The sequence below is a fragment of the Lampetra fluviatilis genome, chromosome 53 (genome assembly GCF_964198595.1).
Source record: "Lampetra fluviatilis chromosome 53, kcLamFluv1.1, whole genome shotgun sequence".
In the NCBI taxonomy this organism is placed as follows: Eukaryota; Metazoa; Chordata; class Hyperoartia; order Petromyzontiformes; family Petromyzontidae; genus Lampetra; species Lampetra fluviatilis.
Window position 1 is genome coordinate 2,277,002 of NC_136327.1, and position 18,541 is coordinate 2,295,542.

Genomic DNA, 18,541 nt, shown 5'->3' on the forward strand with positions numbered 1-18,541 from the left:
CCGCATCTGCGCTGGATTTTGCATTTCCTGGATTTTGCCCAGAAAATGCTTTGGCGCAGTTGCTGAACGTCCCATGGCTAACCTCTGAATTTCATCGCGAGAAATGTTCTCGAACGTGCCGGCGAGCTGGGTCAATGTTAATTGTCGCGTTAAACTTGCTTGCGCACGTCGTGTGGTGGAGGGTCTTACGACGCGCATCATTTGTGTTGGAGCTCAGTACTTGGCCTAACATTTTTGTGAACAAAAATTTGACGATTCGTCGTAGAATTTTTGTTTAAAAAAAAATTGTTAATTTTTTTTACAAAAATGTTTCACACCATAACCGTGACCGTGACGAATAACGACATCGCGACATCGTCGTCGTCCCCCACAGGGAAGGGAGCGGCGCAGGCGGCGGGCGTCCTCGCGACCCGCCGGTGCCATGAACCGCGCCGAGTTCCGCCAGAGCCTGCGGGAACTGCTCGGCTCCGACCGGTGGGGCGAGCAGATGGACGGGCTCTTCGACAAGGTGGGCGACAGACGCGCTCCCTTCCACACCCACCCCCTCTTCTACCACGCCACCTCTTAAACTATTTTTTTTAAATACTTATTTTACCGAGCAAGGCCCACTGGAGCTGTGGTAGCTTTTGTTCGGAAGCGACTCGGCTGTGGGGCCGTCCATAAATGACGTCACGCACCTAGGGGGGGGAGGGGTCAGACATTTGTAACGATGTGTGACGAGGGGGGGGGGTAAATGTGACGTCACATCAAAATAAACATAGACGACACGTTCTACTTAATGAAATACTTTTAAATAAATGTTTTCTCCTACAATATCAGAGTGCAGCGCCACATTAAATACGCACTACAATGACAATAGTTTAAATCGATTTGAAGCATGTTTTATTTTGGGGGGGGGGGGGCAAAGCTTCGTGACGTCATATTTGAGGGGGGGGGGGTCTGACTTTTCGTGACGCCGTGTGACGACGGGGGGGGGGGGGGTAAAAAATCGTCCAAAATCGCGTGACGTCATTTATGGACGGCCCCTAAGAGGCGACACGGGGGGGGCCTGGGTGGGTGGGGGGGGGGGGGTCTCGGCTGGGGGGGCTCCGTGTGACCTCGTGCGCCGGGCGTGCAGGTGGACACGTCGGGCGACGGCTACGTGGACTGGGGAGACTTCTGCGCCTACATGCTCATGCAGTACCGCGAGCGCGACTTTGCGCGCGCGCGACACGAGGCGCCATTCCCGCCCCTCGCGCTCGTCATCCGCCACTGCACCCACAACAAGGTGCGCGCCTCCTCCCCCCCTCCCTTCTCCTCCCCCCTCCCTTCTCCTCCCTCCTCTTTCCCTCTCCCTCTTGTCCCTCCTTCCCCCCCTCCTCCCTCCTCCTCCCCCCTGCCCCTCTACTCCTCCCTCCTCGTTTGCCCGTTCCTCCCCCCTCCTCCCTCCCCCCTCCTCCCTCCCCCGCCCCTTTCCCCTCCCCTGCTCGCTGGTCTCGTAATGAAACTGCAATGAAAAAGCACCAGGGGAGGCAGCTATCACATCTGCCTCACTGAGGGGGACGTGTCTAACACGCCCCCCTCAGTGAGGACACGCCCCCTCGGTGAGGCCACGCCCCCTCAGTGTGTAAATCTGGCTCTGACACGAGCCATTGCCTCCCCAGCCATTGACCCCACGTCACTGACGGGGGGGGTCTCTGTCTCTGTGGCCGTGCGACGACGCAGCAAGAGGTGTGCACGCGGCTGCTGGCGCTCGACTCGCCGGCGCCGCTGCGCTTCGTGTCCGTGAGCAAGGAGGGCGTCCTGACCGTGTGGGACCGCCACCTCCGCCTGCAGCGCTCCTTCCAGGTGAGGAGCCCTCCCTCCCTCCATCCATCCCTCCGGCTCCCTCACTCCCTCCTGCTGCTCCCTCCCTCCTGCTGCTCCCTCACTCCTGCTGCTCCCTCCTGTTGCTCCCTCCCTCCTGTTGCTCCCTCCCTCCCTCCTGCTGCTCCCTCCCTCCCTCCTGCTCCCTCAATCCCTCCTGTTGCTCCCTCCCTCCTGTTGCTCCCTCCCTCCCTCTTGCTGCTCCCTCCCTCCTGCTCCCTCCCTCCCTCCTGCTGCTCCCTCACTCCCTCCTGCCGCTGCTCGTCGCTGGGATGAATTCGACACGCGATACTCATGATGATATTCACCCCTTTCCCGTCGCGAGGTGCCTGCAAGTTGCAGGGTGGGTGTCCCGTTCACCCCGCTGGATCTCGGAACGCGCGAGTCAATTTTATTTAGAGACGCATCGCGCCGTTGTTTTTAAAGGCATCGCACTCCCTGCAGAGAACCGTCGCGACACGACCCCGCTCTACGATAGCTGTGCTACAATGCGTATATTAAATGATCAGAGCATGTTTGTTCGCATGTTCATCACAAGTACGTGTGGTTAATGCGAACTTGATTCCTTGCAAAAGGTTTCTATTTGGTGTTTGAACATCTCAACACGTCCTGTTTTATTGCGACAAAGGGTTAAACCTATTATTGTTTCATCGTGTGCCACACGCCCTCCCGCACACCCACGTGGGAGCCTCGGTACGTCTTCAAGTCGAAAGACGTACCGATAAAGTTATTTTATTTTTTTCCTTCTGATTCCATTCCGATAACGTGCGTCATCGGAATGGGAAAGGGTTAGCGATACAATTCACAACGTGTAAAATGTTTAAAAATCTCCACGCCAGGTCACGCCGGAAACCAGACCCACTCTGTTCAAATGTGTTCGGAGTCGTGTCGGAAGACGCGTCGCGAATCGGGTTTCTGCGTCGTAAACCGATCTTGCGGCGGCGCCAACTTTACACAAACGTCGCGCATGGGAACCGTCGTCAACGGGAGACCGCCCGTTGACGATTACCACGACCTCACTCTCGTCGTTACCGAACGACGATCGGTCGAGCGACGATCGGTCGAGCGACGAGCGGTCGAGCGACGATCGGTCGAGCGTCGATCGGTCGAGCGACGATCGGTCGAGCGACGATCGGTCGAGCGACGATCGGTCGAGCGACGATCGGTCGAGCGACGACCGTCCGTCGACGATCGGTCGAGCGACGATCGGTCGAGCGACGATCGGTCGAGCGGCGATCGGTCGAGCGACGATCGGTCGAGCGGAGCGGGTCGGCTGGGGCGCCCGGCACGCGCAACGAGCGGATGCACGGGCGGCGGCGGTGGCGGCGGCAGGAGGAGGTGGAGGACCCGCGCGGGGGCAAGCGGCGCTTCCGCACGTGGAGCACGGACGCCGTGGTGCTGCCCGACGTGCACAAGATCGCCGTGAGCACGACGAGCCGCGACATCCGCTTCTACGACGTTTCCACGCCCAACTTCACGCAGGAGTTCCAGCTTTTCGGTACGGAATCCGGAATATTCGTGCTGGACAAAGCCGATGAGCTACGAAGCTCCATTTCACGGACGTCCAGTAGGTCACGGACGTCCAGTAGGTCACGGACGTCCAGTAGGTCACGGGTGGTCGTACGGTAACCTCCACCACCGCCAGCCCACGGCAGCAGCAGAAGCAGCACCGGCGGTGGCACCCAACCGGCGGCGCTCGGCGTTGGCAAAATTTAAATACCGAGGCCCCAGGTGGCGCCAGAGGCCTGGGGAGGCGGATGCGGGAAGACATTGGGGGTGTGCGTCAAATATGAGGTCACATTGAAATCCGGTGTCCGGTAGTGAGTAAAAAACAAAGAACGCCGTTACTTTTTTGACGCGGAGAGACAATTAATTTCTTGAACACGATTGTCCGGAGGTGCAAGACGTTATGCGGCCAGCAACAAACGGCACCATCCGCGTGGATCGTCGGGCCAATCCTGCAGCACGAGCACTGAGTGTCCGTGTGGCCGCCCCGTGACAAATGAGACGACGCGTTTATGGGTCACGCTCTCCTGAGTGACAACACCACCAGGTCGCGATGAGACGCAATCTCCCGCGCCTGGTACGAGGAAAGACGTGGGTTCGATCCCGGACCCTGACAACGCCTGTTGTCGGACATCTGGAGTCTGTGTGTTCTTTCTCTCTCCCCGTGGTGGTCACGGCGTGGATTTTTCTCCTGGTTCTTTCTTCCGTTTTGCCCCGTTTAGATTATTTGATTAATTGGCTGCTACTATAGATTCCCACGTGTGATGGTGATTATGATGATATCAGCCACTTCGATGAGCTATCACTTGTGGCCAGGTGACCTCTGCAAAAAGAGTTGACAGCTCAGTGGGGACTCACCTGGGAAATAAAATAGTTTAGTTGTAAATGTTTGTTTCCTTGTCGTTACGCGTTAGCTACGTGTCAACCGACACCCTGAACACCTCAAGGGGATTTTCCAGGTGGAATGTGCGATGCGAACGAATACATTATGGAGGTCGCACTCGTCACACACAAAGTGCTTGCCGCAAATGAACCACGGTCACCTTTCTGATCTTGTCAAGGAGCATAAACCATCACGCAAACTCCGGTCATCCTCGCAACAGCGGATTTTGGCTTCTAGGCATCGAGCAAAGGCGGTGGTCACCGCATCGCGCGCTTACAGATGCCCTTCTGGGGCCGTCTGGAACGCTCTTCCTTCTGATGTTAGGAAGCCACCGGAGCTATGCACTTTTAAATCATCTCGATTGACAAACTCATTTCTTGAGAACAGCTTTGTGTGTGTTTAGTTTGTTGTCCTTCCTCCGCACCTCCGGTTAGCACGGTCGGCTCCGTACGGCGCAAAAGAAATTCTACAGGGGCGCAGACACGCTCAAGGCTACGCACGTCGTACGCTCCCGTGCTGTTTGTCGCAGACGCGGTACTAACGCGTGCCTCGTGCTTGCTTCGCAGCCCTGAACAACGTGCCGACCTGCATGCATTACTCGTTCAATGAGAAGGTGAGCAGTCGCTGTGGATAATGCCCGTTCACGTGTTATCATGAACAAACGTAAACACTCTTCATAATAAAGTTTTTGGGTTAGATCGCGTTAGTAATAAATGTGTCGTAACCCTCCACCACCCGACACGGCCAATCAGCAAAAAAGTCATGCTTTTGAGCGACCTTGAGCTTGGCTCCGCGCCTCTGAGTTGCGGCCACTACGTCTGCAAATTTGCACGCGTTACAAATTGAACTATTATTGTTATTGTTGTTGTGTGCTCGCTTCGCATGTTGGTGTCTTTGTCTTTTGTTTGTGCGCGGGCCCCAGGCCCCCGGCAGCCCCTCTGTGCTCCTGTGGGGAGACGACTCTGGCGCAGTGAACCTGCTCACCATCCTGCAGCCCCACGCGGGCCTCTTTGAGAAGCCCTTCAGCCGCGAGGAGGGTGTCCGTCGGATCTTCATGCAGGTGACACGGCCACGGAAGACACAGATGTCCCCCCGCCCGGGCACGAGTAGCCGGCACGGCACGCGACGTGGGGAGCTGGGGGTGGTCCAAGCCGCGTACGGACGCAGCCTTTGTCTCTCCAATGCCAGTGTTTACACACCCCCGTCAGGTAAGTCGGTTAAGGCTGAGTCGACCTAAGGGGAGGCCCGAGACCGGTTCGGATGTTTTTCGTCACCGATGTTGGCCGCGAACGGGAACCGAACTCGGGCCACCGGGTTCGTAGAGCGGTGCGCTAACCACTGCGCACCGCTCCCCACACGCAAACAACACGCTCCTGACCAGGACACATGTTCCTGGGCACGATTGTGCAAACTGAACCGGTTAAAGCGGCGGTTTTCTCCCCCCCCCCCATCGGTAAACTGGAACCGAATCCACGAAGGGTGTCAATTTGAACCGATTGAACCGCGACCACCGCTCTCGGTCTTGACTTCGCCCAAAACCGAACCGGGATAAAAGACGCGCAAGAAAGGGGTGATGCTTTGGCATTGGAAGCACGGCAACACAAGTGTGGTGGACGACGGTGAGAGTGTGGTGACGACGGTGAGAGTGTGGTGACGACGCGGGGGCCACGCTGCGAACCCGACCCCGCGGTTACCCCGCGGTGACCCCGCGAGTGACCCCACGAGTGACCCCACGGTGACCCCGCGGTGACCCCGCGAGTGACCCCGGCGCGCCGCGCTGTCCGCGTTGCAGGACCTGGGCGACCACGCGCGGCTGCTGAAGCTGCGTGTGATCCCTGGGGTTCACGAGGGTCCGGTGCGCGCGCTCCGCTTCGTGGCCGAGGGAGGAGGAGGAGGAAGAGAGGTTGGAGAGGATGACCGTGGCGGCCTGCTGTTCTCATGCTGCGAGAGCGCCCGCACCTCTCTGGTGGTGCGCGACGTGGCCGGGTGGCGGAAGCCGTACGTGTGGAGCATGAGCAAGGTGGGGGGGGTCACCACGGACACACAGACACTGTGTGTGGGGCGTGAGTGAGGTCTGGGGGGGGGGGGGGGCTTGCCACGAAAGACAAAGACACCAACATGCGAACCGAGCACAAAAAAATCATGATTCGGTCGTCGTCATCATCATCATCATACGTGATCTGTCTACTGCTGGATGTATGTGGAACTTTTTTCGCACCGTACGTGGCCAACCGTGCTAATCGGAGGTGCGGGGGAAAGGGAATAAACCAAGCACCACCACAAGCAGTTATAAAGAAATGAGTTTTCAACCTCGATGATTTAAAAGTGCATAGCTCCAGTGGCTTCCTAATATCGGAAGGAGGAGCGTTCCAGACGGCCGCAGAAGCGCATCCTGAAAGCGCGCGATGGCAGTAACCGCCGCCTTTGTTCGATGGCGAGCAGCCAAAAAGCCGCCGTTGTTGCCGCTGCTGCTGCCGCCGCTGCCGCTGCCGCCGCTACCGCTGCTGCTGCCGCTGCCGCTGCTGCTGCTGGTGCTGCCGCTGCTGCTGCCGCTGCCGCTGCCGCCGCTACCACTGCTGCTGCCGCTGCCGCTGCTGCTGCTGGTGCTGCTGCTGCTGCCGCTGCTGCTGCCGCCGCTGCGTGGATGAGCGGAGTTGGCGTGACTACGGTTCATGCTTCGGAGACAATTGACGACGGCTCACCCCGAAGTCGCCGGCCTCCACCGTTCTGGTCTCGCGGTGCGCAGGGTTGCCAGTGCTTCGACTACAGCCGCGAGCTGACGCTGGTGGCGGCGGCGGGCGCCGACTGCCTGGTGCACGTGTGGAACCGGTACGTGACGTCGCGCGCCGTCGTCAGGCTGCAGGGCCACGCCGCGCCCGTGCTGGCGCTCGCCATCGTGCACGAGCGCCGCACGCTCATCAGCTACGGGAAAGATGCCGTGAGAGACTCCCCATCCCCTACCTCTCCTCTCTCTCCCCTCTCTCTCCTCCCCTCTCCCTCCCTCCCCTCTTCCTCCCTCCCCTCCCTCCCCTCTCCCTCTCCTTCCCTCCCATCCCTCCCTCCCTCGCCTCTCCATCCCCTCCCCACCCTCCCCACCCTCCCCTACCTTTCCTCCCTCCTCCCCTCCCTCCCTCCCCTCCCTCTCCTCCCCTCCCTCTCCTCCGCTCCCTCTCCTCTCCCTCCCCTACCTTCCCTCCCTTCCCTCCCTCTCCTCCCTCCTCCCCTCCCCCTCCCTCCCTCTCCTCCCTCCTCCCCTTCCTCCCCTCCCATCCCTGTCCTTCCCTCCCTCCCCTCCCTCCCCTCCCTCTCCTCCCCTCCCTCCCCTCGCCTTCCTCCCTTCCCTCTCCCTCCCCTCTCAATCATCCATAATGACAATTTAGTACAACTCGCATTTGTCGAATTCTGATAGCGCAAGGGCATCGCGGAGGAAGGCGCTGACACAGTGTGCCGTAGTGTCACAGTCGGGGTAGCGATGCTGCTGCTACTGCTGCTACTGTGCGTAATCCCAATTAAACAATGAATATAGAAGCCTTTAAAACCACAGGTGTTTGTGTTCACACCAATAAGTCGGCACCTTCGGTGATGTCCCAGGGAACGCTTTGAAGCTCAGTATAAATAGATATTCTGACATTTCGCGTCACTCACCACTTCACGGGTGTAAGGGAATGAAACTGGGGAGAAATGCGTCTAAACTATACTTGGACTAAAATAGCTCAAAGAAGCGGCTTTTCATGACGTGGAAATGCACAGCAGCCAAATCTTCTAAATGTGGAGGGGAAAAAAACGTGGAGGAGAAAAAAAACAGAGAGCCCGAATTAAACTCCATACGGCCACGGAAGACGTATATGTACTTCATCAGAACGGGAAAGAGTTAACCCCTATACTCTTTTGTTTTTTCGGTAAAGCCACGTAGGTTAAAAATCTAACAAAATAAATGAAAACAACTAAATTAAATCACGACGTTTCGGGCGCAACACGAGCGTCCTTCTCCAGGTGGGGACAACGTAGCGAAAGCACAACCGCTTAAGTTGACACCTACCGTATTAAATTTCGATTTAAAGCTTTCGTGACTGCAGGGATTCATCTTCTTGGTTATTTCGGTAAAGTCACGTAGAAGGCGGCTGCTTGCGTTGTGGCCGAAACGTGGTGAGAATCATTTGATAAAGTTTTATTTTTATTATTTTATTATTTCCCTTCTACGTGACTTTACCGAAAGAACCAAGAAGATGGACCTCCCGTATTATTGCCAGCAAGGGTCAGGCCCTTTCCTACTTTTTTCATAAAAATTAAAATCTCCGGTTTAACCCGCGTCCGCCGCTTCTCTCTGTCTCCGTGTGTGGCGGCGGCGCTGCCAGGTGGTGAAGGTGTGGGACCTGCAGGAGCACGCCTGCCTGCAGACGCTGTGCGTGCGCTTCCCGTGCGTTCAGCCCGGACGTACGCTGCGCCACGGCGACTTCCCGCTGCTGCTGCTGCCGCCGCCGCTGCACGGCGTGCTGGCGTCGTGCGCCGACTACGTGGCGCTGCTGCCGCTGGGGGTGCCCGAGGCGCGCGGCGCCGGGATCTACACGCACGCCACGGCGCTGTCGGCCGCGGCGTACAACCCGCTCTTCCGCCAGGTCGCTCGTCCGGATGGCTTTTGGCGAAAACCAAACTTGATCATGACGAGCAGCGTAACGTACGCACGTATGCGCGTGCGTTGAACTTCTTTCGAGCCATAGGTAGCCAACCATGCTAGTCGGAGGTGCTGGGGAAGGAACAACAAACTAAACGCAAAAAGTAGTTCTAAAGAAATTAGTTTTCAATCTAGATTATTGAAAGGTGCATAGCTCCAGTGGCTTCCTAATGTCGGAAGGAAGAGCGTTCCAGACGGCCGCAAAAGCGCATCTGAAAGCGCCCGTTTTTGTTCGATGGCCAGCAGCCAAAAGCCGCTGCTGCTGCTGCGAGGATGAGCGGAGTTGGCGTGATGATTCACGCTCCTTGTTTCCAGTTTTCTCGCGACTGTCTTCACTCCGTCGTCCGGCCGTCTGGTGCGCGGCGACGCGGAGGCCGTTTCTCCTTCCCCGGTTTAACCGCGGACATGCGGACGGACGGTGGTGCAGGTGGTGACGGGCGGCGAGGACTCGTGCGTGATCGTGTGGGACGTGGAGACGGGGGCCAAGTGGCTCGCGCTGAACAACGCCCACGGCGAGGAGGAGATCACCTCGCTCGGATTCGACTCCTCCGGCCGGCGCCTGCTCACGGGCGCGAGGAACGGCACTGTCAAGGTGCGTGTCGACACCACCACCACCGCCACCGCCACCACCACCACCACCATCACCGCCACCACCGCCACCACCACCCCCACCACCACCATCGCCACCACCGCCACCACCGCCACCACCACCACCGCCACCGCCACCACCACCCCCACCACCACCATCGCCACCACCACCACCGCCGCCACCACCACCACCACCACCACGCTGGGGCTCCAGGTCATAGGGGATTTAAACTTTTGTTTGAATTTTACATTTTAACGTGGAGGCGACGGAAATGCGGAGGCAAACTGCACGCTTTGTTCTTTACTTTTATTGTTTATTATATATTATTTTATTGTGGCGCCGCAGTGGCGAGATGGTAACTTTGCCAGGAGCCCGTGGGTTCAATCCCGACCCTGACGCCTGCTGCTGTATATTTGAAGTTTGCGTGTTTTCTCACGCCGTGGTGGCGTGGATTTTTCTCCGGGTCCTCCGGTATTTCCCTGCACATTTAGATTGAACATCACACTTTCAAAGTGTTTGGTTGCTATAAATGTCCACGTGATGATAAGCCACTTCGTTGAGCTACCCTTTGTGATATGCCGCTCCGACGTGCGTTTAGAGTATGTGGCTGCACATTGTCACGTGACAGGCCGCCACTTCGTCGTTGAGCAATCATTTGTGGCCAGGTCGCTTCTGCAAAAGAGCTATTTTGCTCGGTGTGGGCCTTACCTGGTCAAATAAAATACGGCTTGTGGTTTAAATACGTTTTGTCCTTGCGGTCGCGACTGTCGCCAGAGGAGACACGACCGTGCGATGCTGCGGCGGTGTCGCGTGGTGGGTTTGTTGTTGTTGTTCCAGGTCTGCTTCAGCTACGACAGCCGAGGCACTCGGCGGAGGTGCTCTGCTGGCACTGGCCACCGATGAGGAACCAGAGGGGGATGATCCGCGCAGCGTGAGCTCGCGTGTTCCCCCGCCGGGGCTTGGATCTCCTCCGCGTGCGTTAACGAGCGCCGTTCGCCTCCCTCTCGCGCTGCGCCGCAGGTGTGGAACGTGCAGAACGGACACAACCTGCTCAGGCTGCAGGCCGTGGGGGCGGCCGAGGTGACGGGCGTGGCGTGCCTGCGCGAGCACAAGCTGCTCACCGTGGGCTGGAACCGCAAGATCCTGCTGTACGACGACTCCAAACCGGACGTGAGTGCCCGCACACGGCCCCGAATGGCCCAGCATGGCCCACACGGCCCAACGTAGATGCGGACGGTGAGAGCCGTGGCACACACGGAGAAGCGAACCTCGATAGACGGAACCCAGGTGGTCCGGCGGTGGCGGTCTCACCGATGGAGGTGTTTGTGGGCGATGCCGCCCTGCGACTGTGCGCGCGACCCAGGTGACCGCGCTGAAGGCGGACAGCAGCTGGAAGGGTGGGCAACTGCACAGGGAGGACATCCTGGCTCTCAGCTACTCGCCCGCCCTCGGCCTGCTCGCCACAGGGAGCTACGACGGAGCGATCTTCGTGTGGAGCGCCGAGACGCAGAAGCTCTTCCTGCGCCTGGGCGAGCACGGCTCGAGCAGGTGACCCCCCCCCCCCCCTCCGCGGATGTTCATTTCGCAACGGCGGCGTAGAGAATGAGGATGCGGGGGGGGGGGGCCGCGTGTCGAGTCGGTGCGACCGATCTGTCGCGGTGGCGGCGCGCCGGGCGTGCAGTTCAGGAAGTCGCGGCTTCGATTCGATTATCCCCTGCGTGGCATTTGAAGTGGTGGGGAAATTTGAAAATGCATCGCCGCAGTGTAAATAGTTACACGCCACGAGCAGCAGTTGTTGTTGTTGATTCGAGATTAAATTGGGAGCCAGTAAAGGGATCTGTGGGTGGGGAGGTAGTGGTGGTGTTAGTTTTGGGTATCTGATGAGCAGAACCTACTAAAACTCGGGGATTCATCTCGCTTGACCGGTAAACCATCGCGTGTGCCGGAGTTTTACACAAAAATAACAAACCGGAGTTTCCCCACGACTTTATTGCGCGCTATTTACGCCTCTTCCGAGGGTCCGCTTGTTCGGTTCTAGTCTGGCTGCGGAACCTCCGAATCGTTTTTGAATTCGGCGGCGAGTGATTCGGCAAGGCCGGAGAGGAGCTGCTGCACCGCAACGACCGTGGGGACGCACGCTAGGCCCCCCCACCCCCCGCACCCCCCACCCAGTCTCTGCCGACCACGCCGTTCCCTCACGGCCGCTCTCGTCCCGTCCGCACAGACCGCCGAGGCCCGTGGACCGGCTGCTCTTCCTGCAGGCGCGAGCGGCGGTCGCGGGCCTGCGCGACGCGGCGCTGCTGCTGAGCTCCGAGGGTGGCTGCGTGCACTGGTGGCAGCTCTACGGGCAGCAGCAGAGGCACCTGGGTACGCGGGGGGCGCGCGTCAGCGATGGCGAGGCAGAGTGGGGTGGAGGAGGGTCACTAGGACCATGATAGTTTACACCCGCGTCTCCGGGCGTGTGCAGAAAACAGTTTGCGATGTTGTTTTTTTTAATCTTAGAGAGGGAAAGGGGCGGTCGGTCGTAGGCTGAGAGGAATTCTCATCGCAGCAGCAGCAGCGGCGGCTTTTGGCCACTGGCCGTCGAACAAAGACGGTCGTCGCCGCCGCATCGGGAGCGCTTTCAGATGCGCTTCGGCGGCCGTCTGGAACACTCTTCCGTCCGATATTAGGAAGCCGCTGGGAGCTATGCACTTTTAAATCTCCATTGAAAACTAATTTCTTTAGAATTGCGTTTTGTGTTTCGTTTGTTGTCCTTCCCCTCGCACCTCCGATTAGCGCGGTTGGCTACGTACAGTACGAAAGTTCAACATACATATGCAGAAAAGGGTAATTGCGGTGTAAGGCAGTTCTCACGTCAGCACAATAGACATGAGAGGGGGACATCTAAAGGGGAAAGGTCACAGAAGGGCCCATCGGGAAGCCCCGGGAACCCGCTAGTAGGTTCTAGAAAGGGGGCGTGGCCTGGGCGGAGCAAAGCCCAGCTGGGAGTATGAGAGGGGCCCCCTGTGTGGGAGCGACACATGGATAGGGAGGTCTTGAGCCTGGACCTGAACATGGGTAGGGGGATGACAGCACGGATGTCTGAGCGGGCGGGGGGGGAGGGGGCAGATTCAGTGAAAATGAACCGTCCCATTTAGACACATTTGTGATTATTAAAAAAAAATAATTTGCTCTAAATTTCTACACAAGCCACTTTGTTAAGCCATCATTGGTGGCAGAGTCGCTTCTGAAAAATACATTCATACCTCAGTGGGCTTTGCCTGGTGAGGAATGGGGATGGTTTAGTTATATTTGTGTTGTTTGTTGCTGTAATGCTCTTACCCGCCCCAACTGAACCGCCGTGAAATGACCTTTATAGCTCATCGTATTCCTCCAGTCTGAATAAATATTCGGGTTCTGGGTGCTGACCGGCACCCGGTGCACGCCATCTCTCTGTCCCCCTCTCTCAGGCTCGTTTTACGCTGCTGCCCGGCCCGACGAGCTGGCGCTGGGCCTGGCCAGCAGCCACGATGACGGCGTGCTGGTGACGGGCGACACGGCGGGCTACCTGCGGGCGTGGGACGTGCGGACCTATGGCCTGCGGGCCGGCTGCAGCACGGTGTGGCTTCCCCCCCTCCCCCCTCCACCATGTTTTCAGGGGCTCGCCCTTGTTGTTTTTCTGAAGTCGTAATAATCACCGCCACAGCAATTGCCCCCCCCCCTGCCCCCAAGTTCATATTAAACGCTTTCCCATGACGTACGTACGTACGTCATCGGAACAGGAAGAAAAACGAAAAATAACTTTATCGGTACCGAGGCTCCCACAAGGCCAGGCGGGAGGGCGTGACACAGTTTGGCGCCAGCTGTCGTGGAGTGCGGCCGTGTCGCTACAGTTCTCTGCGGCGAGCACAATGTCTTCAAAAACTACGGCGCTATGCATCTCTAAATAAAATTAATGCGCGTTCCGAGAGTCAACGGTGAACGTGACCCGAGGTAGTTTCCTGCAGTGAAAATTACGATTCATCATAATAGCGTTTTTTGGTTTTTGGACCACGTAGTGACCTGGCCCAAAAGACCCTCCCACTACCTGGACACAGCTAAAACAAATAAAAATCGTCACGTGCACAATCCTTTAAAACCCACCAATGGATATTGTTTTGAGTTCAGCGGTAAGTGCTCTTGGCAAGCATCTTGCGGGCAAGATCCACGAAGTGAGAATACAATCCAGATTTGTTGTTCTTAAAATTCAAATATTTGATTCTCGATGCAGTTCCAAGCGGAACGTCGCACCCTTTTTAGGCGCTAAGTTTTGCGTTGAGAATTGTTCAAGTGACCGCGTGCCACAGCCCCGGACGCTGCCACTCGGGCGCGGTAACTTTGGGGAGGACGCGCGGGTGCTCTGGACACCCGACGAGCGTTGTTGCCGTGGTTGAACGACGACTTGAGATGTTGCTGCGATGGGAGCCACGGCCCGCACGGCGATGTCACACGAGGCAGTCGCACGCTCCAGCGATGGCGCGTTCGCCGTGGAGGTTCGCCGTTTGATTTTCTGGCAGGCCGCTCCCTGGTTAGGACCGCTGGAGGATTTGGCGGTGCAATACCAAGCGCCGTCTGCTTCACAGTGGACGTTAAAGACCTCCCCCCGCAGGTCACGCAACACGAGAAGGCCATTGTGTGCCAGCGTCATGGTCCACATTTGGCCAAATTCTAAAAATGATCTGCAAAGTGCTCGCTTGGGAAGACACACACAGCAGCAATCGCCCCCTACCGGCAGACGACTGCCCGCTCGCAGGCCACCTGGTTAAGTCGCTCACTGCGTGTAAAGGGCTGCGAGACGCTTTATTGTTAAGTACGTAGAACTTTTGCACCGTGCGTAGCCAACTGCGCTAATTGGAGGTGCGGGGGAAGAACAATGTAAAACACAAGAAGCAGTTCTAAAGAAATTCGTTTTTAATCTAGATTTTAAAGTTCACAGCTCCAATGGCTTCTAAATATCAGAAGGAAGAGCATTCCAGACGGCCGCAGAAGCGCGCGCGATGCGGTGACCATCTATGTTCGATGGCTAGCCAAAAGCCGCTGCTGCGAGGATGACCGGAGTTCGCGTGATGATGGTTTATGCTCCTTGAGATCGGCGGAGGTATCGCAGTTCATGTGTGGCGAGCACTGCGTGTAACGAGCGCGACGAGCGTCGCGATGGACTCTGAGCGAGTGGCTGCGGCTGGCGCAGGAGAACGATGGCGGTGCGGAGGCGTCGCCGCCCTGCCTGCGCTCCTGGTTGGCGCACACCCAAGCCGTGGTGCACGCCGAGGTGCTGCGGCTCGACTCGGCTTCCTACGTGGCGAGCGCCTCGGGCGACCGCACGGCCAAGCTGTGGACGCTGCTCGGCGAGCCCGTGGGAACCTTCGGGCAGCAGCGGCCCTGGGACCTGAAGGACCCAGCGACGTACGGAGCGCAGCTCGCGCCCGTTGACGACAGCCAGGAGGCCGGGCGAGCGGAGGGGCCGCGGGAATCCGCTCCTCGATCGTCGGAGAGCGGAGAGCGGGAGACCGCCGGGCGCGACGCCGGGCACGACGCCGGACCCTCCCCGGAGAGCCTGGCCGTGGCGGAGCAGGAGGAGAGATCTCAGGGCAAGACGCAGGAGTCTCACTCGCCCAGCGAGACCGGTAAAGCTGCCCCAGATCACAATCACAAAGAAAGTCCACCCCACCCCCCACCCCCTGCCCCCCCCCCTTGTAGCCTTAGACTATTGGGGTAAGTGCTGAGAGAGTAGCACCTGTGAAGGCCGGAATAGCACACGGCAGGGGGGAGGGTGGGCGGGTGGCCAGCACCACGCTCAGCTGCCTTCGTCTCCCCAGTGGCGATGTTTCCACACCGCGCTAGGCACTCAATTGAGGCAGCGTTGACCTAGGCGAGGCCCAGGTCCGGTTCAGATGAACGTCACCAACATTGGTGGCAGAGAGTGGGAATTAAACTCGGGTCGCTGGGTTCTCAGCGCGTTAACCACGCTAACCACTCCCCATAAATCACGAACACCAACAAATAAAATGGAACCAAAGAAAGGTGAAATTGACACAGAATCATGGAGAGATGCATGCTGGCAATGGCACAGGAGTGGCAGAAAGGGGACAGAACAAACACCGTAGCGCTACTCGGTGAAAGGAAGTAGGCTCGGGCTGGACATGTCACAAGAGTGCACGATGGGGGGGGGGGGGGGGGGGGGGGGTGTAGATTATCGGCTGGAAGGCTGGTGACGAACGCGATGTCGGTGTGCCTGCGTTGCCAACAACCGCGGATGGCGCCCTCGCCGCTTGTGCTGACCTCGCAGAGCCGCTGGAGGAACAGAAGCGGCGCCCGCAGAGCGAGGAGGAACCCACGAACGGGGACGTGGCGGCGGTCCGCGTTGGCACGGTGCGCACACGGACCGCACCGCACCCGCTCGCGAACTCACCACCTCGCGCGTCATACCGTGCCGCCGCCGCCAATTACGCGTCACTCGGGATCGGAGTGGGAGCTTTGAATGTTCACGTTGCCGCCGCCGTCGTTGTTGTGCGTCACTCAGGATCGCAGCGCGAACCTGTCGGGAGTGGCGCGGCAGGAGCGCCGCGCTCGCTACTCGGCCGTCAACATCGCCAAGACGGCTCGCTTCGAGTCTCTCTGCTCCCCATTTCAAGCCCTCGTCACGCCGGTGAGGAGCCACCGCCTTAGTAACCCCTTTCCGATGACGTACGTGTACGTCATTTTTTAACATTCCGATTCGGTTCGTTTACGTCATGGGAACAGAATCGATTCCGAACGGCATCGCAATTAAAAGGTCACGTGGAAGGGTGTGGCAGTTTGGCGGCAGCTATCACAGTGCAGTCTTGTCGCTAGAGTTCCTCTGCAGCGAGTACAGTACAAAATAAAAATGGGACCAACCCGCTTGCGCTTTCCGAGATTCAGCGGTGAACGGGACCTGCCCTGCAACTTGCAGTTGTCTCGGAACGGTAAAGGGTTAAAGGTCCTCCCTCTTCAGATCCTTGCTTTTAGGTGGGGGGGGGGGTGCAGGGATTAGCGTGTTACACTATGAACCCCATGATCGATTCTTCGAGTTCGATTCTTTGCCCCATTCCCCCCACCCCCTACTTTGGAAAGTTCCTAAATATGGCTCCGCAAGAGTGAGAAGCGGGGCGAGGTGGAAAAAGTGTAAGCATCTTCTGGAGCTCAAACCCAGACAGCCGCATCGTATGTACCTGCATAGAGCTTCTTTCGCACCGCACGTAGCCAACTGCACAAAAACAATTGGAGGTGCAGGGGAAGGGACAAACTAAAAAAAACCTCGATTTAAAGCTTTCGTGACTGCAGGGATTCATCTTCTTGGTTCTTTCGGTAAAGTCACGTAGAATGGAAATGATAAAATAATAAAAATACAACAAAATAATTCACGACGTTTCGGCCACAACGCAAGCAGCCGTCCTCAGGTGGAGAACAGGTCTGTCGTGAAGACAGTCATTCAGACTGTCTCTGTCTTCTCGACAGACCTGTTCTGCACCTGAGGACGGCTGCTTGCGTTGTGGCCGAAACATCGTGAGAATTATTTTATTATGTTTTATTTTTATTATTTAATCATTTCCATTCTACGTGACTTTACCGAAAGAACCAAGAAAATAAAAAAACCAAAAAAATCCCCAATGCTCGTGAACGATGACCGCACGCTCGTGGTGCCGCCCCCTCATTGTTGCTCTGTGGCCGCAGGAGGTGGTGGCCGTGCAGCTGCCGGCCGACTTGCCCATGACGGCGCGGATGCGGAGCCGCGGGGTGAGCTGCCGCTCAGAGGGGGAGCTCCGGGCCCTGCGGCTCAAGAGCCTCGAGTGGGAGCAGGAGGCCCCAGCGGCCGAGGGAGTGGCCGCCCAGGAGCAGGCCAACCCATCCGTGCGGCCGGGCCCTCCGCAGAGCCGTAGATAGCGGGGAGGGGGGCAGCCTGGGCAACCCCCCCCCCCCTCCCAGAGTCAGCGGCAGACCGTTCACCGTCGTTTTCTTGCTCACCGTCGTAATTTTTGCCATCTCGTGTGTTCACGAATTAAGACTTCCCCGTATTGCAGGTGGCTCGGTGGAGTTCAATGTCCTTGCGGAGAGTCGCTCAAGTTTCAGACTTTCCTTCGCTCTGCCTCGTGGACCATTTCATCTTCCCCCACTCCGTCTTGGGGAAAAAAACCAAAATCACCCTCCACTGTCTCAGGATTCTCTTCCTCACGTCATGCACCAATATACCAGGAATAAATATTGTGTCGGCAATGCAAGGGGCTCTCGCAAGACCGTTCTTACAAATATTAATCATTATGCAGAAACATGTAAATCAAGTTCTACTGGAGTCAGGGCTGGCGACCTTTATATGCTCCCATTGCCATAGATTGCAACGTTGGGGGGGGGGATACCATTAAACACCAATTACCGTATTTTCCAGATTAGAAGACGCACCCCAAAACTACATGCCTTGTATCAAACTTCAAAATCTGGTCACACAGCTACCAGATTAACCACAGGGAGGGGGGGGGGGCGACGGAGTGAGTTCAGCTGGGAATTGTGGGTAAGGAGCGAGCGAGCAGCGAACGTCGTTCATGAGCAATGTCGCCAAGGGCACGGTTATTTCGTTCGTTACAATCGAAATTTCGTAGGTGATAATATTCAGACGTGTATCCACACACACGATCGTGTATATTCACCTACTGAAAGATAAAAAAAAAACGGTGAGATAATCGGCAGAATAACACGAGACGCAGATTACGAGCCATCTTATAAAAAGTCAACATTTTTATTAAATAGATTTCTCAAACTTTACATATAAAGAACGCAGTGTTTATTTCTATTTTAAGTGATGTAAATTACAGGGGGTGGGGGGTGGGGTGGTGAAGTCGCCAGAATCGGCTCGTAGCTGCCGGGAGCAGAGATTTGGGACAGACGCGTGCAGTCACAAACAGTCGCAAAGGAATACATCAACACCACACACGCTCCACGAACACGCGAGGACCTCTCCACTCTTCACACACACACACACTTCACACGAACAAAAAATATATGACTACCACAC

The 18,541-nt window shown here is 57.4% G+C and overlaps 1 protein-coding gene across 1 annotated transcript; it reads left to right on the top strand.

Annotated features, from left to right (window-relative positions):
* Positions 1-382: 382 nt before the first annotated feature.
* LOC144949172 (cilia- and flagella-associated protein 337-like) lies at positions 383-17,721 on the top strand. The gene is made up of 18 exons (XM_078879059.1): positions 383-508; positions 1,118-1,267; positions 1,705-1,827; positions 3,178-3,343; positions 4,801-4,847; positions 5,157-5,294; positions 6,027-6,254; positions 6,981-7,172; positions 8,590-8,850; positions 9,334-9,498; positions 10,516-10,665; positions 10,859-11,043; positions 11,720-11,862; positions 12,948-13,096; positions 14,705-15,140; positions 15,803-15,885; positions 16,037-16,162; positions 17,209-17,721. Exons 1-18 carry the CDS (start codon positions 422-424, stop codon positions 17,416-17,418), a joined length of 3,039 nt encoding a protein of 1,012 aa, XP_078735185.1. The 5' UTR covers positions 383-421; the 3' UTR covers positions 17,419-17,721.
* Positions 17,722-18,541: the final 820 nt, after the last annotated feature.